The sequence below is a fragment of the Cydia amplana genome, chromosome 13, assembly GCF_948474715.1.
Source record: "Cydia amplana chromosome 13, ilCydAmpl1.1, whole genome shotgun sequence".
Classification (NCBI taxonomy): domain Eukaryota; kingdom Metazoa; phylum Arthropoda; class Insecta; order Lepidoptera; family Tortricidae; genus Cydia; species Cydia amplana.
The window spans coordinates 6,506,545-6,534,061 of record NC_086081.1 but is presented as its reverse complement, the minus strand read 5'-3'; the positions used below and the strand labels follow the sequence as shown (position 1 = coordinate 6,534,061).

The window sequence follows — 27,517 nt, the reverse complement described above, 5'->3', positions numbered from 1 at the left end:
GGCGGCTTTCCGTAAGTGCGGCTTCTAAACCGGAGATAGTGGGTTCGAATCCCGACATAAGTCAATTTTATGTTTCTTGGTAACTGCAGCTCAAACAGTTCCGAGGAAATCACGAAGTTGAGAATTCCCAAAATAAGAGAAAATAAAGAAACTTAGGCCTCACAATCACTAATATTGTGACTTAATAAATTAAGGTTCAGCTAACTTTTCTGGAAAAGAGCAAAAAAAGTGAAAAATCATAATTTTTTTAACATGTGGCATAACATAAGTAACATAAGTTATTGTAGTTTTAGTTTTCTCGAGTTAAACTCGAACCATTGAACAAGTAGGTAAGAGACTACCACTTCTACTAGTTATTACTAATTAAGGGTCAATATATTACCCAATTAATAAAAGTATACAAAAAATCAGAAGTTACTTTAAGCGAACTCAAATGAAAAATTACAGCTGCAATGCAAAATGTATACCTACTTAAACACATGTCGCATACGGTTGACTTATTTCAGGAACATAATTAGCGACTTAGCCATATCTATCGACTCCTGTCCGATCGGTGATTGCGTAATTGACCAAAGCGTGTCATTTCCTGTTGTTTTCCCTTTAAGCTTTGTAAATACACGGATGAGCATTGCGACAAGGGCTAGTCAGCCATGCTATGTAACAGTTGAATTCCATTGGCCAATATGGATAACTTTAAAACAGTCAAGAGTGCGAGGGAACTTGTGGAAACGTTGACTTTTCCCTTGCATACATTTTTTGTAATTGGGTGGATCAACTATTTCTTGTTGTTATTCTGTCCGGTCAGCCAAGAGACAATAGTAGCATAGTTTGTTAGAAGACATTGTACAGTGTACACCACCTTCTTCTGACACGCTTGGTAGACGACCCTCAATGGAAAGGGTTTATAAGTATCACAAAAAAGCGTGTTTGGTGAATTTAAATGCCTAAAAATTAGGTTTTAGAGAGTGACCCAGGAGAAGTAACCATGGCAACGAGTGACAAGAAAAAGTTGATTCACCAAATTGTTTAATGATTTTAGAGAACAAGAGCCCATAATGGAAACAATATGAAGTCCAAAATATTTATTAGGATATTAGGTAATGTACTTCGTACAGCAGTTGAAAAATCTAACAAAAACAATTGACACAATAAATCATGATGTTCCTCCTTAACGCTCAGCATGTTCTCTTTCGTTGCTTCAGGATTGTGAAGTTGTCATAAACTTCTCACTGTCATAAAAAGCAACTTAGTGAATGTTCCATACATATTTCGGCGTACTCATTTCTGACTACCACAAATATCTTTTACTGAAATATCATCGTCACAAAACAAGCCCGTGTGTCCTCACTTTAATAAGAACTTCCACTAGACTTTAGACGCGCCTTTTCCTGATTCTTCACAACCGGTCACTTATACCGGAATACCGGAAAATGAGCTGGGAAATGAGAGTGAAAATGCTGACACTAAGCCAGCCCCTCGGTACCTGTATCGCGCAAACGTTTAAAGACGTATGTATACGGGAAGTTTCGAACACATAGGCCTATTATCTATGAATTAAGACTGCAGGGATTGTCGGCACCATAAAATTATTAACATTAATTGCGACCTTCCGTCTTGGGAATAAAGAGTAAAATCGAAAGGCTTTTAGAGCTGCAAGGCATGTGTTACAACACATGAACAGGTTTTTGCGATATGCCGTCATTATAACTCTGGGCAAGCCTTCCTGTTTAATCCCATCAACATTTAATGGTAAGATTTAACGAGAGTTCTTGTGGTAGTATTTATCGATTGCCGTTAGGTATGAATTTATGGTTAAATTGATTGTTCGCGTCGTTTTTTTACTTCATGCTTAATACTTAGTCTATACTTAGTTACGATACTAAAGTAAGTAGAAAAAGTTACTGTAAGATATGATGTCAACGTTTATATAACGGGTAACGCTGAAAACTTGAATTGCGAAAATCATTATTGCACAAACACCATAAATTCTTAAAAACAGCGACATTTAAGAGCTTCACAGACCTTACGAGTACATCATAACAACTAAGTGCAACGAATCAAATCGATCGATCGAATGCTCCAATATATCAAAAACCGGCCCACTGCGTGTTTTTTTTGAAAATAACTCAGTATGGCTCAACCGATCACGTTAAAAAAAAATTTGTGGAATGTATTTTTTAAGCTGCAAGTTTTTTTTTCACACACCATACATAAGTTAGGGTCACTCGAAGCAATATTTTTACTGAATATTTCTGTTTTACTTTTAGTTACATGTAGGGACATATTAATGTATTAATTAATAAAAAAAATACTTCTAAATTAAGAAGCAGCTTACAAAATACACCTATGTTCCACATTTCATTAAAATAGTTTTCGAATTACAAACGTGATGAAACTATACGGATTCCGTTTACCCTAAAATCCTTTATACGAAACCTATGATAAAAGAGAAGAAGGGAAACCTAGAATAACTTATCTTAGCCGAATAAAAAATGATACGTCATATGAGGAAATTAAAAGACTGGCACAAGAAAGAAATGATTGGCGATTACTCCACCGACAAGAGCAAAGCTCTTAAGTTATGATGATGATGATAAAAAAATGTTTTAAGTGCTGACAAACATAGTACACGTATAAAATCCGCAATAGGACTGAACCTTTTCTCTTCATAGGATACCTAATAATTACGAACTATAAACTCTAAGATAATAAATAAGACTATATTATTATTCCAAAGATAGGTAAAAATAATAGGAAGGTATTAGATCGATTTCCTAGGCTATAAAGCTCCGATATAAAAATCAACTGGTATTATTTTTATCTGACTCAATTGCACATAATTATTATGTGAGAAAAAAGATAACTAAACAATCGCATTGCCCATCAATAACAAAGACAATGGTTTTATAACAGTAATGCAAAATACGTTCCATCGTGATGGAGTACAAATTTCCCTTTCTACGCCATACTACTTTAAAAAGGTGAACATCAATGGCATTCTAATGGCGCTTACATCTTTTATTAAATAATAGGGTTCTGATATATGTATTTCCGATTAGTTTTACAGGAAAATGTTGGTGCAAAAGTGGACTTTACAGCTCAAGCTTTAAGGGAACTTCTATGATAGTTTTTCTGGTTGTTTATGGGTTGTTCCTGCAACATAAACAAGCCGTAAGAAGCCGTTACTGAGAGTTAGAGACCGATTATTGCACAACAGGGTTCAAAGCTTCAGGTTATTCCTGAATAGTTAACGATAAGTTATTAGTAGTAGGAGTGTGTGTCACGTGTGTGTAAACTAAGTAAGTAGCGTCCTTTAACCTGTAAAAATCTATAGGTACCTATTAAATGTCATTTAATTTATTTTATGTAGCCAACACTGCCAACAGGTGTATGTCACACAACGAAAAATAAGAATAAATGAGGCTCAATTCGCATTAAGTATGATGTGACTTTGGAAAATTGGGTCGAAATTTTCGGTTTCCAAAATGAAAGTTTTCTTAATTTTCCGAGCACTTAAAATTTTTGCATTATTAGTACATCTGTATACTCATATATCCGTAACTTTCGGCAACAGAAGTTACAATTTTTATTTTCTGAATATAGCTATGGTTAATAAAGTATTTCCGCACTATTTTGCTGAGTTATGTTTGACCATAGATAAATAAGCACAATTGTACATATTGCTCTATGGTTTGACATAAATACAATATGTTTCTTTTTTTATATCAGGGAACTGGAAGCAGATATTAATATGCCCACGGACAGACGCTCGGCTAGTCATCGGCTAGTTGGTTAATTAGCTTTAATTAAATAACAATTAAATAAGCTAAAACATAATAAAATGCTTGTTAAGTAGGATATTGAGTGTTAAAATGATTAATAAAGTTATTATTGTTCCATAAAAGTCCAACGAACATAAATGAAATCATACTGCTTTACCGGTCACGACTCTACCGATCTTTGACCTCACGTTGGCTACTACAAGATGTAACAGAAGCGCTTGTGTCTGTCAAAATAAAGATTGTCCATGATAAAGATTTACATGGCAAACGTTATCTTAATCCTATTTTATTATTGTTTACGATTCCGTCTCCTCGAAAGTACGTATCTGGCTGCTATTCCAAGGAGCCAAGGATTCCAAGGAGTAAAGTATTGCAGGGGCAATACTTTGAAGATTTTGCGTAAGGACGAAAGCTACTGCACTGCAAACCCAGAGAAAAATTTAGATTAGACTGGTTTTTCCCAAGATGGTTTCCTTCCCGAAGAGTAATCTGTAAATACCAAATGATATTTCATGTATAGATAAATTAAATAAACTCATAAATCGTGTTACTAATGTTACTATATGGCTTTAATTTCATAATGCCGGCACGTATTTCTTAGCGAGGTTTTAATTTAAGACTTTTTTTTACAATATCTAGTTACCGCTAATATTTAAAAATAAATAGTATAATGTTAACGGAAATAAAGTTTTGAAACAATGATGACCGCATCAATGTATTTGGGCTACCAGTCTTTATGTTTTACTTGTCTTCACTTCTTCAGTGGAAAAGCAGTAGAGAGAGACAGTTTCAGGGGTGTAAACGGGTAGGGTTATGCAGCGCTTGCTCTGGCTCGGGGGTAACTCGCACTGTCTGTCTGATACGCTGTGATTGTCAAACTTTGTAAAGGAGCTATGAGTATGTTTTTCAACGTTACACATTGAAAAACATTTGTATTAAACATAAACAAAAATATTTTAGGACACGGCGTGATTTTATAATTCCTGGCTTTTCGGCACTCGTATCAATCATTTGATATTTAAAAAAGTTTTAGTGATATTTGAAAATGTCATGAGGTTATCACGAAGGTTGAGAGTTGTGCAACTGAATCCAATTGGGTACTTTCCTCTACTCTACTAATAATTTATTTTAATCTATTTCACACCGTGCACGAAATAAAGCACCAGATAATTATTAGAAAAACATAGATAGCAGTTATTTTTAAATACTATTTCTATTTAATAAATTGGATTGAAATATAAAAAGTAGGCGAGTTGACCGTGACGTCACTGCACACGTTTTCATATAAAATCCATATTAGAAAATCGTTTTGACAGTTCTAAAAAAAGAAGCTGATTTGACTAGTAGGAAAGTAGCCAATTGTACCAGTCTCCAAAATGTGTTTAGCAATTGCTGTTCTTGGATATGCTCCTCGCCCTTTTATGCATCGCCTGACTTAGGCAGGAGCTATTTATCTCAAAAGCAGATCCTCTCGCAACAACGATACTACATTCCCATGTTCATAAACATACAGGGCATTCCACGATCAAGGAAATTCGACGGTTTCCGTAACTGGAAAGATGGGTCTCAGCTATTCACAAATCGAAAGTGACTGTTTAATAAAATGTGAGTTGATAATAGAAAGTATTGCCAGGGATAAAAGTCATCGAGTTTCAAGTGAGAAAACGGTAGAATGTAAACACAGCCTTTATAATAATGCAAATATGAATGACAATCCTGAAAATTACTGATGTTATTAAATTAAAACACAGTAAACCCATTGATAACTATCCATTGTCATGGGTGCTTAATACAATTGCATATCTTGACGTTTAATATTTAAATTATTATAAATAAATAAACTGTTTACTCGTTTCAGGTACTTATATTTGCTATAGTCACAAATGCCTCGCCCCTACACTTTGAGCACCACCAGCCCGCTTGCAAGTGTGCAATGCCCATGCACCCGCTGCACACAGCCGCGGCCTCACGCTCCGCTACCCCCGTATATAAGCCTGGCGCAAACTAGCCTTGAACTTCATTTGCACTGCCACCACGTTCCTTGTCCTCAGTACTCGTGAAGTGCGGAATATGTGATTGGACTGTTTGGGAGATAGTGTTGTTTACATGTGAAGATGAAGGCCGTACTGCAAACGGTGAGGTTTTTTGGCACGCTGTGCTTATTATCAAATACTGCAATCGGTATAGTGCATTTCAATTTTGTTGTTATTTGATGATATGGAACAGGTAAATAAAGTATTGCCGATCAAGCTGTAATTTATGTAGTTGTATAGGTATACATACATGTATAGAATAGCTTATGAAATAAATAATTGGGCATGTAGGTTTTTTAGTGTTTCTAGTGGCAGGAAAATTTCTCCCACATATTACGAATTAGGAATGATATTATACTTATTGACCCAATATTAACTTTTATACAAACATCGAGGAAAAATTATTAAAATGCCATAATTTTATGATCGTCATTAGCGTAATAGATTATTATCAATCAGATCAACAGCGCAGCGGTCTTCGAGAAATCGGGGAACATGCATAAAACATAATTTTGTACTTAGGTATACTATACAGTGTGTGGCCTATAACGCGGGCGAAAAATTAAAACGTAGATTCTACTCCTCAAACTAGACAATGTTTGTTCAGCGACTTTTAAAAATAACTTGTGGTTTGTATTTTAAAACACTTTAAAATTTAATCGAACACGCAATGTATTACGAAATTGATTATGCCTGTACGTTGACAAGACTGACGGGCAATGTCAATTAGACGGAATTTAAAGTACATTGAAAATATTATTTAGTTTGTTTGAAAAAGGAACAATTTTAAGACATAATTTCAAAAAGTTGTTGAACAAAAATTTTATTGTTTGAGGAGTAGAATCTACGTTTTAATTTTTCGCCCGCGTTATAGGCCACACACTGTATAGTACATACATATTTGAACATTGCAATTTAAATAATAGCTTATAAAAACAAATAGACCCCGCAGAAGTCAATTAACCTGTTGTTAATTTATAATTGTAACCTACTTCGATATTTGATTAAGTCTTAGATTTTGGAGTGTTTGTAAAGCAGCGGGTCCCCCAGTAGGAAAACAATGGTGGTGACAAAATATTGTATTTTTGTCATACCACATTTTACATAAAATTCCCAACAAACAATTAGGCGACAATTAGCACCTATTTTATAACCTTAAGACATAGAACGGCGGTACAATAGCAGCATAGTCTTAGCCTACAGGCTGAGGTGATATGAAAGTGTTTAAGAGGTTTAGCTATAGCTTTAAGAGCCATAATAACTATTTTAACCGCTATAATGCATGCTAAGCAGCTAGTGTTATAGCTCAAAGTGAATTTTATAACCTTAGAATCTATGAGTTATAAGCAGCTGCAATTTGCACTTAAGGTTCTAAACAGGCGATAAAAAGTCTCTTATAGTTCCTTGTATCGCTAACTTCACTTAACTCCCTTGTAACACTTACAGTAGAATAGAGAAGTTATTAGTCGCTATTATAGATCATCTAGTCGCAGACGAGCGTTATCCAGTAACATAATATATCTTATACTGTTATTAGAGACTAATTTACAAGCTAAGCCTATAGCGCCATGTTAAGATGGCTGATGAATCAATGAGCAAATCAAAAACTATAAATTAGAACGTAAATACTGAATAAAAATGCATAGGTTTACTCAATATTGACCTAATGTCAGTATTACTATACTTAAAACCGGAGTTCACGGATAATTTAAAAATTTTCGAAAATTAAATACGATGGACCACAATTAAAGAACTATTACATTTTGATAAAATAGCCAAGGATCAGAGGCCCTTTAAAATTTTGTTAATAATACATATAGTAATTGACAGTGTAATTAATTTCGCCGTCATAAATCTGCAGATAGCGCTGGTACCAATGCACTATAATAATATTTCCTTTTATTTATCCGCCATTAAATTTCACTTCAAGCTGTCACAAGGTAAGCTTAAGAACAACAATACAAAAATGTTAACATGTACAACCAAAGAAGATACTGACAAAGGAAAATAATGTACATTTAGCTTCTTGAGTGTTACAAATGTTGACCAGAAATGCCAATATACCATCTAAAGCTGAAAATATCATCTATATAGATCCATACTACTACTCAAATAGGTAATAGTCCCTTAAATGGCAGCCTTTTAACTCCTAAGTACATAAATCATAAACCATAAATCATTTATTTGCGTGAAAAGGGTACTTAAGCAATGCTATTATAGCACTACCATAAAGCTCTTCTGTCTCTTATTTCAACCTGTAAAGCCGTTGTAGCGCCATTTTGCAACCTCAGGTGTTAAAATTTGTGCCCAATCCGGGGATATTACGGGGTTATAGCCGGCTATAACTCCTATTTTTAGAACATCAATAGAACCAAAGGAGCGATCGAAAGGTTATATAGATCTCTTTTACCTCTTATATGTATTTAGCGCCTAATGTTAGTTGGGTTGTTGCTCATGGCCGTAAGTAGGTAATTTGTCATAACTGATTTGACGCGCTGATTTTACGCATTAAACTAACATTAACTTAGATTTAATATCCCACTGCATGTAATACATAACTTCAAATTCCTTTTTTCATAATTTTTACGTGTAAGATTCCGTGGCAAGGTAAGAACTGTAATCGTTTAAAGAAGCACAGGCCGCGTAGCCAAGATGCCAATCGCTTACGCTCCGTAGCGATCGAAACGCAACTGTCACTGTCGCACTAATATGGAAGAGTGATAGAGAGACATGAAGCTTTTGTTGTCGAAGCGATAGCGATTGTAACCTTGGCTAGGCCGGCTGAAATGCCAGTCGACACATAGACGTAAGAACTAGGTACATACTTTCCCATAAAGCAAAACTGTCAGTGTCACTCATTACGACGACTTTAACAATCTTTGAGGTTTTTTTTTAATAATTGAGACAAGAAAGAGTAATTTATTAAAAGTCTCCACGAATTTCGGCTAAAAGTAAAGATACAAATTTTATTAATTGTGACGACATACATTTGTTTCTATGTTTGATTACTAAATCAATTTAATTATAATTACTTACCCCCAATATTCATCATCGATCTTTATTTACCCAAGCTTTGTACTAATGTACTATCTCCTGATGATGGAATTATGTTATTTACTTAGTATTATTTGGTTAATTACTTAAACTGTTTAACGGTTTGTGGATGTGTTGATTAGCACCACAAAATATAATAACACACTTCCTTAGATTGTATATGGTTTTCTTTCAAATTAACTCGACAATGACAATACGGTAGGAAGTCAAACAAAGATCTGTTACATGAAATTACATACGGAAGTCAAACGCAACTGACAATTATAAACGGACCAACAATGTGTTTTCTAAGATACATGTTTATGAAATACATCGTCTAAAAATTTTAGGAATTTTACAGCAGTAAACCAATCATGTTTATAGTAATCATTTATACTTTTCAAAAGAGAAAATGACAGTTACAAGCTTCCTACAGTCTCAATAGCAGCGTAATGCTCGGAAATACTAAATAACTTGTAAATAACCGCTCTAGAGTGACAAGCGCCCATTAAAGTCATTAGCTTCAGAGCAATGACCCGATACATGGATTACTGTCTGCAGACATTGAATTAAACTCATCGATTAGTAATACACGTGTGGCCATCAATCAAGTGTCATTACTGAACCTTACTGAGTCGGTTGATTATAAAACAACTTAACGCATTATATAATTTCAAGAGACATAAGCTGTTTATGAAGTTAAAGGTTCAGTTGCAGTCGCATACTCTAACTTCCAAGGTATATAATCTTAAACAGTGAATTATGAACGCGATAAGTAGTATGATTTGTTATAATTTTATTCTTCGGTTTCACACGTAATTAAGGTGTGTTATCGTTCCTTACTGATGATATCTGCTTATGTTACATTTGCAAACAAAAGAGTTGAAATTACATATTTTCCTTTTTATAATCTTACTCTCGATTTTATGTAACGGCGGGTCGAAAAAAAAACGCTTTGTAGATTTATACAATAGGTAGACAAAATGTCGCTTTGCTACAGTAAAATAGTCAGGCTTTTCTCTGTTTAATGTCACTTCATTAAAAAATCATATGCGAAGGCACCAAACGGCAACATATCTATAGCCAATAACTGTTAAAAATATCTTTCCATTTTCATCTAAACATGTAAACTTTTTACGACCATATAACTATTACAGCTACGATAACCAGCAAGTTTTCTCATTACTTAACATTTATTTAAATAATCAGGTACCTACAAACTAGCTACACGATCATGGTTGTCGTTAAAGTACAGGTTGCTCTCAGTTCCTATCCGTTAATTGCACTGGTTCTCTTCCTCTTTCCCCTTCGTGGATTACGCACATTACTCACAACATTGCCGGCCTAGTGCACAAACATGAATATTAACACTATGAGGTCGTTTCTCAAAAAGTTGGCACCGCCACCTGTCAATAGGTTTATGTTAGAACTTTTTTTTCATTATGTATAATTTTAATATATAAAATTTTAACACATATTTAGAGAGACTTTTTACACAGAGGCCTAATACTTTGAAAAAGATTTAATAAATACTGATTACAAAAAAAAATATTGTAACTACGTTTATCCGCTAACCTGTCGTGTCCCAACGCGAGGTACTGATGTTCCGAGCTATGAAAACCACATAAATTATTGACGTAATTTAACGTCATTGCCGGATTTTATTAACATATATCCTTAACTTTTAAAGTATTACTATCGCATAACAATATTATGCTTATATTTTAAGTTATTCGGCTTCAAAGTTTGTCCAAGGCAATTTTTGACATTCACCTGTCGCGTCACGTTCACGATGATTGTATAACCCCCACCGCACCTTTCCCGTCTTACTCCGCACGAGCCAAAGACGTCAGTCATCAGCTATCTCCTGGTAGGACGAAGACGTGGTTATTGTGCTCCGCAAATAAAACACAAACGAGAAAGTATCGGAAATTGGAGTTTGTAATGGGTAAGTTCTCTTTATCATGGCGTGGATATCTTGCTAATTGGGTGACCTATCGCATTACTATTAAGATATGTAACGTAATCAATAGTTTAGTTTTATATGCCTAAGTATGGAGTTCATCAAGCTAATACATTTTGTGTATTTGCGATATAACTGCCATTTTCCCCATCACCTGCATATCGTTCACCTGGCTAAAACTGCCAGGTGGATGAGATTTTGCGGCAGGTTAATGTCACTGATACCACAACTAATACTCGTAACTATATAATTGTATAGCGGTTATATCGCTTTTGTGTGGTAATTTAGGAATAAAAACTATCCTGTCTGTTAAAGCTGCATATTATTCAAATTTGTGTACTTTTGTCTTACGTCTCGTTAACCTGGCCATAAAAGTCAGGTGAATGATGCAATAGCAGGTGAATGAAGCGTCATTCACTTGCCATATGACAGGTGAACGATAACTATTTTAAATCCACGTTACATATACTCAAACAGTGATTAAGTAGATTTGTGACGTCCCATGGGAAAAGGTACCTTATGAGGGTTTTTAGTTTTAGACATATTAAAATATTTTGTACAAAGGTGAACGCATGCTCAATTATTTTATTGTGTGATGAGATGAGAGAGAGAGGTCAGTTCTGATAATGGGATCCATGAAGAATCGAGGGAACTCCTCAAATCTTAAAGGCATACATATAGTGATTTTTGTGTTTTTATTTACAAATCAAGCATATACATTCAGAAAAGTGACATTTGATGAAGTTGAACTGCTGATGAAGATCAGAACGTAACTCTTCAACGACGCATAGTTCACGTTTGGCGATTTGTCCTCTTCATTATGTTTGTTAAGCAAGTTAAGTTTTTAAGCCACACTTTTGTCAAGCTCGAGTTCTGATGATGGGATCCATGAGGAATCGAGGGAACTCCTCAAATCTTAAAGGCATGCGTATAGAGACTTTTGGATTTTCATCAGAAAATCAAGCATTTTCATTAAAAACTGTCGCATTTGAAGTGGAACTGCTGATGATGATCAGAACAGAACTCTTCAACGACGCATAGTACACGTTTGGCGATTTCGATTTCGACTTGGACTGGGACTGGGGCTGGGACCCGGACCCACATACACATATCGGTACACGGCGGGAAGAATTTTAAGATCAAGTTTCTTCAATTTTGTATTAAATCAGAAACTACACGATCCCCAAGAATATGATTTCTCTATCTAGGGTACCTACTGCTCTCCAAGGACGTGTTGGATGACCAAAACAGCGTATGCCTATGATGCACCAAGTCTATTCCACTTGTACTACTAGGGTTCAGCATCTGCTCTATCTTGGGTTCTGCTCTCCCAAGTGCTCATCAAGACGTGTCGGATGACCAAAACAGCGTGTGTCTATGTTGCATCAAACCTGAGTTCCAGTAGGTACTGCGAGGGTTCAGCATCAGCTCTATCTTGGATACTGCTCTCCCAAGTGCTCATCAAGACGTCTCGAATGACCAAAACAGCGTGTGTCTATGTTGCACCAAACCTGAGTTCCACTAGGTACTGCGAGGGTTCAGCATTAAATTAAAATTAAATTAAATTAAAAGCTTTTATTTCGGACAAGATATCCATATCACAATTACAAACAAACAATGAGGGTACACACAAAGATTAACACAATACATTAACATACAATAAATTAAATAAATCATTCCTAAATAAATTAAACTATATTAAATTAAATTAAACTGCGCATGTGGCGCGTGAGATTTCGCCCAGTGTCCAAATATTGGGCTCTCATGGGCCCCTGCGACCGCGCTCAAGAGCCCGTTGGTGCTGCCGCGTACACGGCGCATCAGGGACGCGACGCGTTTGCGCATAATGGCATGGAAATCGTCCGTGTGTGCCTCCGCGAACATCCCCGAAGCACTGCAGTACCGCGGCAGCCCCATCAGCATCCTGAACGCGTTATTGTAGAGGACGCGCAGCGCACTATAAGCTTTCTTTGTGTAGTTGATCCACAGGCTGCAAGTGTAAAAAGTTTGGCAATACGATCTGAACAAGGTTAACTTAACACTTGTTGTGCATTTTGCAAACCTGCGGATCAACATGTTGCTTCTTACTGATAGTGCCCTGCGCTCTCTCTCTACGTCCGTGTCATCATTTTGAGACTCAGTGACCCAATGCCCCAGGTACTTAAACTGGGTTACTAATTTCAACTGAGCGCCCCCTAACATGACTGGTGGTACTATGTTGTATGTTTTTGTGCCAGCTTTGAAAATTAGTAACTCAGTCTTATTAGAATTGTACCTGAGGCCATGTGCCCCTGCGTATCTTTCGCATATGGCCAGTAGCTTGTTCAGTGCGCACACCGAAGGGCTAAGTAACACCATATCATCAGCGTAGCTGATGTTGTTGAAGCACTGCCCTCCGACTGAACACCCCGCTCGAGTACCGCTAAGCTCATCAATTAGGTGGTCCATATATAGGCAGAATAGCCTTGGCGAAGTTAGGCCTCCCTGTCTTACCCCGCACTGTAATTTGTAGGAGTCAGACAGCGAACCCGCCCATCTTATCCTGTTACTCTGATTGTTGTACCAAAATTTAAACAGCTCAACCAGCTCTCCAGGTACCGCAGCTCGGCTTAGCTTTTGCCATAGGAGATCGTAGGACACCAGGTCGAATGCCTTGGATAAGTCCAAGAAGCATGCGTAAACTGGTGTTCTACGATCTGTGTAATATCGGACAGTATGCTTGAGGCACAGAACCGCAGCCTCGGTTGATAGACCTGACCTAAACCCAAACTGGCCGTCATGAAGCGGCACAACCTTCTCCAGCGCCTTGTCAAGCATACTGTCCAACACCTTACTTACTATGGTCGCCAGTGAGATTGGTCTGTAGTTACTTATATCCGACGAGTCGCCTGTACGGTTTTTAGGTACAGGTACTACAACCGTTTTAATCATCTCGTCAGGCAAGTAACTATGACCAATGCATAGAGTGAAGAGCATGGCAAGTACCCTAGGCAAATGATCCCCGGCATACTGGAGATGTTCTATACTAAGGGAATCATGCCCAGGTGACTTTCCGCGGGTCATGCCCTTCACTGCCGCTTTCACCTCACCGGCTGCAAACCTTATAAGCATTCTAGAGCCAAGCTGCACCGAAATGGGCGGATCCCTTGATGGCCCCAACGGCGACTCGACCTTGAAATGGGCTTTGAATAGTTCCGCTATTCTTTTCGGCTTACTTTCACCCATCACATTCACGGGAAGGCTCGACCCAGGACCCATCCTACTCGTCTGCTTCCAAAAACTGCTAAAATTCTTGTCTGTATGGTGTCTAGCAAGAATATCCGCTTTAATCCGGTCCGCGTTGTCCTGACACCATTTTAATTTTTGTTTAAACTTTTTCCTTGTTTCTACCATGACGTCAAAACAGCGCCCCGACCTAGGTTTACCATGCAGAACCCAAGTCTGAAAACTAAGTCGAGCCTCCGCATGAAGTGGTTTCACATGCTTGTTCCACCCGACCACTTGTTTCTTTCTCCAGACCTTCGCCTTTGTACTCTCACAGCTCACAGATGCGGCATGTTTTAAAGCATCTATTAGACTAGAGTATAAGTCATCAATAACTCGCCTGTGATCTGTGTTAGTACAAAGTCGATCACAGCAGTCTCTTAGCTCATGGGGAAAATCAATGCATCTTAGTACCCTATTACAGTGTTCCTGATACAGAGCAATTTGACACGGCTTTCTTTCACCCCATACAATCTTGTTCGGTTCCCTTATTTCATTTGTTGACTTAACTCTTAATACATTAAAATCACATACTATTTCAAGAGGTAAATGATCCGACCAGAAGACATTATATTGTATCCTAATGTTCACTATCATTTGCCACGCCGCTTCAGATACAATACAATGATCCAGCCAACTCGTCGTACCATGTGCATCACTCACGTATGTATATGAGTTCGAGTCCTGTCCCAGCATCTCAATGTCCGCACAACGCCAGGCTTGGTCGCCACAAAAATTCTTAAGCTCGTTACCAAACCTATTACCGGGATGCGCATTAAAGTCACCAATTACTAGCACTGAGTCTACCTTGCACTCCTCCACTACGGCCGTAATCTCGCCCATACACTCCGTAAACTCCGCAACGTTCTCCGCGCAGTCGGTAGGCATGTAAACAGAGAATAACACTAGCGAACGCCCAGCCGATTGTATTCTAATAGCCGTTATACGCGCACTATTGCACTTCACAACCGATACCGCGTCAAACACATTTTTCCTCCACAGGATACCGACCCCGCCATAAGGCCGCCCCCGCAAGAGGCCAATTTCACTGTTAATGGCAGATTTTCCTGTGAATTCAAAGTTCGAGTCGATGCTGCCCAAAAATCCTATATTTTCTGCCTGCAACCAGGTTTCTTGTAGCATAACAATGTCAGCTGATTGACATAACTGTCTTACACACTCTACTGAACGGGTGATCGATTTACAGTTAAAACTTATTATTCTTATTCTTATTTGAGAACTTTTAGCCATAATATATCTGTTTCTTAAATAGGTAATTGAGACTTGTCAGCTGATCGCACCGTTATTTTCTTATCCTCATACACCTGCCTATCGAAGTAAACAAACTTACGACATCTAACTCCCGCCGGCCATAAAGCCGGCATTAGCTCTATCTTGGGTACCGCTTTTCCAAGTGCTCATCAAGACGTGTTGGATGACCAAAACAGCGTGTGTCTATGTTGCACCAAACCTGAGTCCCACTAGGTACTGCGAGGGTTCAGCATCAGCTCTATCTTGGGTACTGCTCTCCCAAGTGCTCATCAAAACGTGTCGAATGACCAAAACAGCGTGTGTCTATGTTGCATCAAACCTGAGTTCCAGTAGGTACTGCGAGGGTTCAGCATCAGCTCTATCTTGGATACTGCTCTCCCAAATGCTCATCAAGACGTGTCGAATGACCAAAACAGCGTGTGTCTATGTGGCACCAAACCTGAGTTCCACTAGGTACTGCGAGGGTTCAGCATCAGCTCTATCTTGGGTACCGCTTTTCCAAGTGCTCATCAAGACGTGTTGGATGACCAAAACAGCGTGTGTCTATGTTGCACCAAACTTGAGTTCCACTAGGTACTGCGAGGGTTCAGCATCAGCTTTATCTTGGGTACTGCCCTGCCAAGTCCTCATCAAGACGTGTCGAATGACCAAAACAGCGTGTGTCTATGTTGCATCAAACCTAAGTTCCAGTAGGTACTGTGAGGGTTCAGCATTAGCTCTATCTTGGGTACTGCTCTCCCAAGTGCTCATCAAGACGTGTCGAATGACCAAAACAGCGTGTGTCTATGTTGCACCAAACTTGTGTTCCACTAGGTACTGCGAGGGTTCAGCATCAGCTCTATCTTGGGTACCGCTTTTCCAAGTGCTCATCAAGACGTCTTGGATGACCAAAACAGCGTGTGTCTATGTTGCACCAAACCTGAGTTCCACTAGGTACTGCGAGGGTTCAGCATCAGCTCTATCTTGGGTACTGCCCTCCCAAGTCCTCATCAAGACGTGTCGAATGACCAAAACAGCGTGTGTCTATGTTGCATCGAACCTAAGTTCCAGTAGGTACTGTGAGGGTTCAGCATCAGCTCTATCTTGGGTACTGCTCTCCCAAGTGCTCATCAAGACGTGTCGAATGACCAAAACAGCGTGTGTCTATGTTGCACCAAACCTGAGTTCCACTAGGTACTGCGAGGGTTCAGCATCAGCTCTATCTTGGGTACTGCCCTCCCAAGTCCTCATCAAGACGTGTCGAATGACCAAAACTGCGTGTGTCTATGTTGCATCGAACCTAAGTTCCAGTAGGTACTGTGAGGGTTCATCATCAGCTCTATCTTGGGTACTGCTCTCCCAAGTGTTCATCAAGACGTGTCGAATGACCAAAACAGCGTGTGTCTATGTTGCACCAAACCTGAGTTCCACTAGGTACTGCGAGGGTTCAGCATCAGCTCTATCTTGGGTACTGCTCTTCCAAGTGCTCATCAAGACGTGTTGGATGACCAAAACAGCATGGGCCTATGTTGCACCAAACATGAGTTCCACTAGGTACTGCCAGGGTGACAGCAAGTTTGAATGTTACTTATTCACAGAAACTTATTGTTAAATTGGGAACACGCGAGTAAATGTATAGGTATATTTGTTATCGCTTACTCGAATAAAGTAGTATTATTTATAGTTTATGTTTTATTAACAACTTAACTAGAGGGAAAATTCAATGCAACTACATTATTAAATGTCAGCGTCATTATTAAAAAATATTATATCTTTGTTTTTCAAAAATTGTCTACACTATGTTCGATATTATTTATAATAAATTATAAGTGAATAGAGCTAGCTCGGTCGACATAATTGTATATAAAATATTAATACTTATCAAAATATTAAAACTAAAGCTTTATTACACTAAAAAAAAAAAAAAATCATGTAGCATGTAAATGTAATTTCATATTATGAGAATAAATATCTAAATCTATAATTGGCGGACTTAATGCCTTAAGGCATTCTCGAGCAGTAACCAGTAGGCCAACAGAAACGTGTAGTTAGTGCAGGATATAAACATAAACAAATATGTCAAAATATGTAACCATTGGAAGTTTATTTACATTAATTTTTTGTACAAAAAAGGTGTTTGGACCCTGTTATTATAGAGCCTACATGCAAACGCTTTAAAAACCTCTAGTTTGGCGCTATCTATTTCGTTTTGCAAAAGATTACAACCCTAGACCTCAATTGACCCGAGCACTGTGCGTAACACGCAACATCGTTGTCGATTACCGCACGAGTCATAACATTGACTCTTACAGTACCTTTTTTTTTTTTTTTTTTTTTTTGTCGCAGGGGAAATGCATTTACGCATCCACCCCGGGCTGGAGATTCCCATTATGGGTGGTATGTGGGACTCGCTCCTCCCGTAACTCCCTCTGCTAATCAGAGGGAGGGGAGGAGAATACCCACTAAAACCCCTGCGGCGTTACCCTCTCTGCCGTTATAGGGGAGCATCGTGAGGTCACTAATATTCTACCACGATGCTCCCCCAAAGATTCTAATGCTTTGATCGGTCTCGAACCCGGTTTCTTAGGATCTTTAGTCCGCTTATGAAACCACACAGCTACGCATACATTGACTCTTACAGTACCAACCTCAACGTACCTCAACGTAATACAATAGGTACCGTTGTATTACGTCAATTGCGTGCTCAACGTAATACAATAGGTACCGTTGTATTACGTCAATTGCGTGGTATTAAGGCTGTGTGGTCGGTGACATTTATATGCTCAATTAATTTCTGAATTTTACTAAATACGTACTAGAAAATACATTTAGTGAGAGCCAGATAAAGAAAACAATGAATTACCTAATTATTTTGTCAATGATTTATGCGTTATATTAGTTTTTATCGGTTAATGTTATTAGTTTTTATCGATAACTGATCTATCCTAAAAAACAAGGCGGCTAAGATTAGACAGTTTCTATGAATTCCGTAAATAGCCATTTGTGACTTATGAGAGTCCTATGTAGGTAGAAACCAAATCAAATTACTTCGTCACTAAACAGCCAGCATATCCTTTAATCAACTTACTTTATTCATCATTGTCAAATTGAATATATCCATAATTGCAAAATTAATCGCAATATCCGCGCAACGTAGGTAGCTAAACTAGCTAACCCTTATACACCGGAAACGCAAATGCCAGGTCATCAGATTACATAAGACAAAGCTGAAACCCATAGGTTTCCCTTTCCTCTTCCCACGTTCCATCAATGTCAAAGACCTAGGAAGGTAGCGAGAAGGCTCGGAAGCCACTTTCCCTGCGCGCGCATCGGGTGAAACGTGACCAGTAAAGGGCAGAGAAACATCCCGTATGCGCCCGCGCCGCGTCCCTGTCTCGCGACCTCTGACTGCAGAATAATGGATGCCGTAAGGCTTTCATGAGTTAGCTAACCTGTTCGTAATAGGTATGCCCCTTAAGGGAAGATGTGAAGATAGCATTGTTATATGTATTATCTAATTTATAAAATGGCAGCGAAAGTTGACGATATTTATTAAATGGTTTTGCGATTTAGCATTACATTACTATTATTTATTTATCGTATGGCATTTATTTTACACTGTTCATTCATGCATAGTTACATAGTTTATAATCTAAATCTACATCTTTCCAAGTAAGTAATGGCTGCTCTCGTTATGGTCTTAAAGTCTTCCACTGGGCCATCGTACTTTGTTAGTGGGCACTCCAGAACGATATGTCGAACGGTTTGCTTAGGTTACTATTTATAATATGAGATAGTTAAATCATTCTGAAATTCGAATTGGTGTTGTTATATTCTCCAATTTATTTGTTAAAATAACCTTAAACTGAAATAATAATAATGTGTTTCTACTTGAAATAATAACAAATTAAAATATTATCTGAAAATAATTTAATTTGATCTAATATGTAAAATAACTTTACCAAAAAAAATCTTAAAAACAAAATCATAATCAATAAAAATCGCTCCTCTACACACCTACTTACGATGTAGCACACGTCTTTTTTGGTACATCGGAACTGATTTACATTATTCAAGCATGTCATAAATTAATAGCAACACTGTTACGTCCAATCCGGTCGCTCTAGGCCAGATGTCACAACGAAAACCAGTTGATTTCGTAGCCTTTCTTCCTTTGGCTGTTTGTTAATGCAAATAACTTGACTTACTTAATCGTTCGCGTGTCATTTGGCATATTTTTGGAATAGAAAAAAAATAAAACATTATGATGGTAGGTTTGATGGGGCCTACCTGAACCACTGTGGTGCACTCCATATGTGCATAAATAAATAAATAAATATGAAAATATAATGATTAATGTAGTTAGTTAATAAGTTTGTGTGTGTGTACCTACTAACATTAGTTGTAAGATTAAATGTGTCACTAACGAAATTGATCCTTTGTTGGTCTTAAATAAATTTAATTTAATTTTAATTTATTATTACTCAACTAATCTCACCTGATGGATATAATATACCTACATATTATCTCAAATCTCAATTCGAAGAATACAGGCCAGGCTTGAGGCAGAGGTCAGATATTGGGGATGTAGTAGACTTGGCCAGAAGCGTGAAATCTAAAAGTGTATGTAGTTTTGGAATGTTAAGTACCTATAAATGTAGTCAAAATGTAAGTACCTAACCCTAATTAAATCCAAAAGTTTTCAAATAATATAAAAGTTAAATCCGTATTTACATACGCTTATTAAGCTTTAAATTTATGCTTTACACTAATCATGATAAGCATATTTTCTATGCTAGGCCGTCAGAGTATTTCAGATTATACACAACTATTAATGTCTATTGAAATTTGCATGCACATTGAACCACATCAAATGGGAAATTGATTAGCATGCACGTACGGAACTTAGTGTCTCCGACACGTCTGCACTAGACCTCAGGGTTAGAGGTTAATGTAGACTATAATTTGTTTACGATTTTAGCTTTATATTGCAGCTATAAAACTTGAAATAATTTGAATCGCATTTATATGCAATAACATAAAAGATGAACACCTGAGTTGTTAGACTACTTCAGGTGTTATATCACTAGATCATCTAGATTTTATTCTATTTTAATAGTATTTTTCATCTCTAAGATACGTTGAGTATGCTTATGATTAAGAAAGACTGCTAGTTGATGATGATTTATAAGCTGATTTGAAATTAAATGAATATTTAATGGCTATTTATAAGAATTAGATACATATTATGCATAATGTTGTAAGTTTTCAATTGAGCAGTTTTTTAAGATACTGTAGACATTTTATTAAATTATACAACGGGACTTAATCGCGTATCTAAGTTTTAAACAAGACCAAGTGCGGGTAGTTCGAAAAACTCGCGCGGTTAGACGATGCTGATGTCAACTTAAGCCAGTCTCCGAGACCACGGGGACAACGCCGTCCTCGAGACGTCGGAGGTAAATCTTAAAACTTAGATACGCGATTAAGTCCCGTTGTATAATTTAATAATGTGTAAAAATCGTGAAAGTTTAAATCAGTGTACTGTAGAAATTTAATCGTAAATATATTTATTTTCGTCAACGTTTTCGTAGGTATTTTAAATTATGTTTTTTAAGTATTTTGCCTTTTTACTAAGAAGAAAGTCCGTGTTTATTTAACTATCTAATGACAATAATATAAAAATATAATAGTATTTCTTTCGAAATTCAATGTCAAATGAGAATTATTCATATAATTTGTAGATTGTAGAGCACCCAACCAATGTAACAGTAACATAGAATACGGAAGTAAATATGTAGGTACCTACCTACCTATATTTCTAAATTGTAACACATTCGTTGATATTTTTTAAATTACCTATAATCTAATATTTTTCACTTATTAGCAGTATCTCTATATCTACTACTTATTGTAATCTAGTTTTTAACATTATAAGTTAAAGAATGATTGCGTAGGCCACAACCCTACCCTGCTCGTTCGTTTTCACGTTTATACCTACAAGTAGTAAATTTAATAATGAATATCATTTTGGTACCATTGCATAATCTAATCCTCTAGCAATCACTATGATGAATCACCGTAGTGCAACCGCGTAGGCAAGAACTTGCCCTTTCAGCTTCAGGTTTAATGATAGGTTACATAGAGAAAATCAATGTACCATTACATAACCTATGCTTCAACATGCCATAATGAGTCACGGTATAATCGCGTAGGTGACAACTTGGCAACTTGCCCTTTCACCTCGGACCCGCACGATAGATACTCGTAAGTACACGCTGCACATTAAATTCTACTTTCTACCCATTATGCGGATCGTTCACGATTCATCGCTACAATTCTATTATAAATTTCTTGGGGCATTAGTCTATGCTCGTACTGGATGATCTTTATTTTTAATGAGATACTCATAGAATAAGACAATTAATTTAAATTTATTACCTGTGATTTGAGAATAACGGCAAATTATTTTTAACCGTATGTGGGCAAGTTTATTTTTCTAAATAGATAACAGTTATATTTCACCTGTCATAGCATCTTATGCCAAAGTATACGTACATACTAAATACAGAGTAGTGAGTGCGTACGTACTCGTCATGCAAATTTTAAAATGTTAAACTTGTAGTGTATTAAAATATAAATAAATTTTATAATTATTTATATCATTTCTAAAGAATAGCTAGTACAAAAATATCAAACGGTAATGTTGCACTAACGTTCTTACAAACTCAATATAGACAACCAGCCGAAGTTAAAACCTTTGATAGGGTAGATTTGGAAACATGTTAGTAAGTAGTGTTCGTTTACCATTAAGGTAGAATAAAAAACAACGGGTTGCACTCAGGGAGTACCGGCAGAAGTGAAAACTCAAATGACTATTGCAAAATGCACTATGTATAATTGAGGTTAACGCCATCTAGCGTTAGCGTTAATTGCTTGAAACCCCTAAACACATCACTGTTAGTACTCTAGTTATATTAATACCAGTTAGAGCGAAACTCACTAGATGGCATTTAAATCAATAAAGAAAAACTCAGTGACATTACCTACATGTAACAGTTTTTCGATCAGGTCACGTGTCCGTCTTACGGTCACGTAACCGTCTTACGGTCACGTGATCGTCTTACGCTGTCTCGAGTTTAACATTTTTTCCCCACCTCAAAAAGTGCACAGCGCCGCTAAAGAAGTTTTCACTTCAAAAACCATTTTGATTTACGTTGATTAGGACAATAGCAGTGAGTGTTGTCATAAATCACAGTGTAATGAGATCACTGGAGTTACGGCTGAGGGGGTACGGTGCTTGTCACTATCGTGTTACAATATGCCAATCCCACATTCCAGAGCGTCACTCACCGTATATACGCACTTTTACATTTTTCCTCCCGTTAATATCCTGTCTAATATAATATCAGAGCTTTGAAATGTAAATGAATGATTAACTATTCTTAAAAATAAAGATTAATAATATGTGTATCGTAATGCCGGGCTGGTTATCAATTTCTAATTACGTATACATTAGGTACATATTATATTCATTCTAACTACATATATGGAATAAGTATGTGGTAGGTCGGTGACTGTGTGTTACGGTATTACTTGGTAGTTAGGTACTTTAAACTAATTTTAATATTTAATGTAAATCCTAGGTAAAATATAATATTATTAATGCCCATAAACAGTTGTGTCCATTTTGCATATAAATTATACCCACTGAATTTAAAATCATCGAAACTTTTATTATAGGTATTCACTCATCATTATGAATGTGTAAATTCAAGGAGCGAAAGTGTGTAACTAGTTCCTAATTGCTATCTTGTGATGCGTAAGACCTTAGCGTAACCTCGCTACACCCGACATGGCAAAACCTGAAAGAGAAACTTAGTAAACCAACCTTGTGAACTATCTCAAAATGAACTACCAACATGTAACTGAGCAATTATAAAATGTTTGTACATTTCGATCACATCTTAGATTTCTATAAAAATTGGTATGCTGGTAAAGTACATGAAGCTGAACAACTTCCACCATATTTCCCAAAATGTCCCAGAAAGTTTCTAAGAAACATTCCTTTTTGTTACCAGATTTCCTTACACTTTTGGTAACTTTTTGAGAGTTGCTCAACTAATTACCCACGGACTGCTATGGGCCACTTGTCTAACTTGATACCTACTACTACTTTCATGGAATCATATTTTATTCATAGGAATCAGGTGACTCATTTAAATTGTCTTTTTATGTGATCTAGGTGCATTTAGAATACTGGTTAGTCTGGATTCTGTTCAGTTCACAGCGTGGGTTTTATAATCATTACTGTATTTAAGTGCGTACTTAATATACTTTCAGCTTTAGCTCATTTAGTAAGTACTTCTCGAACTCATTATTTAACAGTTGTGTCTTCTTTTCAGATACGGATACTAGTCATAACCAGTTTAATCATCGAGAACGTCCGCTGTCAGGATGGATTTAGCGATCAGGATCTACTTCGTCTTCAGCAACTCGCATCCAACGATGGTCAAATTGAGACGATCACGAGCTACAGTACCAACATCATCCAGAGGGACCCGAGCAGCCAGTCAATGAGTTCAGTCAGTGTGCAGTACCACCTGACAGACGACGCGCAGAAAACCGAAGAATACAACAGAGCAGATCGTGGAAGGTCTAGGAAAGTTTATCGCATCAAAAATCCCTTTCAACGTCAGTTGGAGCAGGATGACGGGCAAAAGAACGAAGTTCTACAGGACAGCGATTCTGGGGCTAGCAACCAGTATGCGGCAATGCAGTACTCTCTGCCCCCTGAGGAGTTCTTACAGCAGATGAGGACAGAGAACCAATATTTACAACAGCAACAACAACAACAACAGCAGCAACACCAGCAGCAGCAGCAGCAGCAATATGTATCTACTCCCGCTCCCAATCTAAGTTACACTGTAACTCCGCAACCCCAATACCAGTACTCGACAATCAATCCCTCTAATTATGAAAATAATCGTCCTAATCAAATACCACAATTAGAACCTAAAATGTCACACTCGCAGTACCACTCCAGCAATAATCCTTTTCAATATAACGGTCAGAATTCATATTCATATGACGGTGTGCAAAGCACCCCTTCACCCCTCCCTTCATATGTATCGACATCTTTACCTAATAATCAATATGTTGGCACCCCAGCAAACACTTACGTTTCTAGCTCATCGCCAGTGTTTCTCTCCAGCCAACCTAATTTACAGCAATATGTTTCATCACCTATCGCAATTCAATCCAGCTCCCTAGATTACAACAATAACAGGCCTACATCTACAATAGGCAATCCCTTTAGTTATGAAAATAATGATTTAAATAAAAAAATGCAAATTGATCATTATGATAACTCTGCAAATGGAATCAGATACCCTAATCCACAACAGTATCAGAACGAATATCAAACACCCACTTCATCGCCATCATCGTCTCCTTACCCGGATTCAGTCCGCGACAACTGGCAAAGCGCTTTAAATACTGGGGTCAATTCACTAACTAAATCATTACAAGAAGTTTCTCTATCGCAGTATAATAATTCACCATACAATAACCAACAAGATGGTTTATCCGACAATATCGAGAATACGAATAGTGATACCCACCGTATCGGCAATTTAGCATCAGCAAATAATGTGTATATGAACTTCGCACAACCCGATTACCAGGCATTAAATAACATACGCAGTCGGACCAGAGATATTGAACAAGAAACTGCACAGCCGGGCTACTACTCCCATGGTGACTATGGGTGGAAAATGGGGGATAAGAGACAACTCGCCTCTCACGACAATTACCCATCAGGGAATTTCCCGAGGCAGCAAGTTATGGGGTTACAGCCTGAACAGGCCGTTAGTCAAATGACGTTTCATATGGACACTGGGAAACCATACAATTATGATCAGATTTCGAAATCAGCTCCTGATAGTTATGACTCTCAAGAATTTGCAAAAGCCGCTGCTAAAGCCCACGAACAACTAAAACAACAACAAATGTATGGACTTTATCAATCGGCGTTTAATAACAATAATCAAGGGAATACATACTACAACACTAATGATAAAAAATCTTCACAGCCGAGCCCATATGGTAATAATAATCAACAAGATCTTATTACGGCGTCACCATTTTACTACCAAAATGGAAGAGAAAATAACGTTGAATCTAAATCGAAACAACCTTTTGACCATGCTAAAGCTTTAAAAAATATAGTGCCTATTGATGTATCTAATGTAGTTCCAAATTCCGATAACGTGAAAACGCCACAACATTTTGACGGCAATAGCAGATACGCTGTACAAAACTATAACAAAGATATAAATGAACATAATTTGAAACAATATTACAAACAAATAACTGACGCATACTACAAAGATAAGAATACTGGTTATGGTTACAACATAAAAAGCAGCAAGTCGGAGGATGTCATAGATGAACTTAAGCAGTTAGAACAAAACAGCCCTTATTACGGTAAACAACCGACGCAAATTCCGTCGTATAATCATGACAACAAGCGATACATAGATGGACAAACTGCAATAAATTACGCATCTCAGGCATCTAACAATTATCAAGACAATCTGCAGTCATCCGCTAATAACCCTAACGTCCAGCGCCCCCAAAGTCAAGTTCCGACAGATATAGCTAGTATTTTAAAATTAAATGATATTCCATACAAATTAACCCAAGGACTATCTCCAGATACTTTACGACTTCACAGTAATAATTATGATCAGACAAACATTCCAACCCCACTGCCAGGACGACTTAATCAAAATGTTGGTATTCACCAAATTGATGTGGGTAGTGAAATACTCAGTAAACTAATAGCCAAACAGTCAGCATACAATCAAAATAGACCTGATATTGATGCACAAACTGGTGGATTATTATCGACCATAAATGGTTTTAGAGTTGCAAACCCATTCAACGTTGATCTTAAATTAGTTGCTGAAATGCTGAAAGGAAAAACACCAGGCGATGACACGCATCTGTTGGGATTACGAGATCAGTTTACGAAACCCGCGCCTATCAAGCTCGACATGTCGCAACTACAGCAGCTTCTGCTTAAAAATGATAATTATGGTGGCCTATCAGCAGTCAGTGACAATCTCAATGCATACAGTAGCCCTTATTTTGATATTTATAACAACGGCAGATTTCCTTATCAAGGTGTGAAATACTCACGAAGTCAAGAAGAGGAGGAAAGTTTACCTATTGCAGATGGTTCAAATAACTACCCAATTGGTGCAGTCATAGAAACAGATGAAAATGGTCACGAGAGCATGTCTACCATCGATTTAACGGCACAGAATGGTGATACATTAAATAGTTTTACAGAAGATAGGCCTAAGCGACCTTTAACGCACATAACCAGAGGAGATCGGCAGAGACATCCAAATGCGCTTTTACCTGGTCATCATTCACCAAGAAAATATCCTAAAGATGTTGAAGAACCCTACCCACTGCTAAAACCACCTCCTCCATCACATTCCAAAGGCAGAAGCCATAGTAAGCACGGTCGCAAACGACGCATTAACAAACCTAAAATTACGAGAATATTGAGAACGGAACCAATGTTTGAAGCTGAAACCTCGAAAGAGGAAGTAGATACTGCAATGACAACTTTACTAAGACCTCCAGCCCCTGTTATAGAAGCTAAATCAGATGATTTCAGTAATGAGAAGGAAAGTACGTAGAAAATAAGAAGCTACTTTTATTTAATTAATTCACTTTGGTGCTTTACTTAAATTTATACTTATTTTACGTATTCGATAGGTATCTACTAGTTTCTTATAGGGTGTAATTGTATGCATAATCGTAATGTTGTTTTGTTTGTTGTGTTCAGATAATTTGTAATGTCAATAAGTAGGAATATATGGTTTTTGATTGGCATTTACATAATTTAAGGACTCGCTTAAAACGACTACCTACATTAAGACTGAAATTAACGTATTGTAAATATAATTTTCTATTTGTTTTCCAAATCGACTGTTACATTATAAACGATTATTTACAAAATAATGAATAAGTTGTAAATATCATCTAAATTAAGGGTTTTACGAATATTAAGTATTGTGATAAGTCATTGTTATGAGTATTTTGTATTATGTAAGTTGTGTACCTTGTTGTATTAAGTTTTACATTTTTGTTGAATAAATGAATTGTTAAAA

The 27,517-nt window shown here is 37.2% G+C and overlaps 1 protein-coding gene across 1 annotated transcript; it reads left to right on the top strand.

Annotated features, from left to right (window-relative positions):
- The first annotated feature begins 5,669 nt into the window (after positions 1 to 5,669).
- On the top strand, positions 5,670 to 27,071 carry LOC134653403 (putative mediator of RNA polymerase II transcription subunit 26). The gene is made up of 2 exons (XM_063508747.1): positions 5,670 to 5,917; positions 23,732 to 27,071. Exons 1-2 carry the CDS (start codon positions 5,897 to 5,899, stop codon positions 27,041 to 27,043), a joined length of 3,333 nt encoding a protein of 1,110 aa, XP_063364817.1. The 5' UTR covers positions 5,670 to 5,896; the 3' UTR covers positions 27,044 to 27,071.
- Positions 27,072 to 27,517: the final 446 nt, after the last annotated feature.

Excerpts from the sequence above, each read along its gene's own strand:
- LOC134653403 (XM_063508747.1), top strand. The coding sequence starts at position 5,897 with ATGAAGGCCGTACTGCAAACG. Across the intron at positions 5,918-23,731 it reads TGAAGGCCGTACTGCAAACG|ATACGGATACTAGTCATAAC; the intron begins GTGAGGTTTTTT and ends TCTTCTTTTCAG.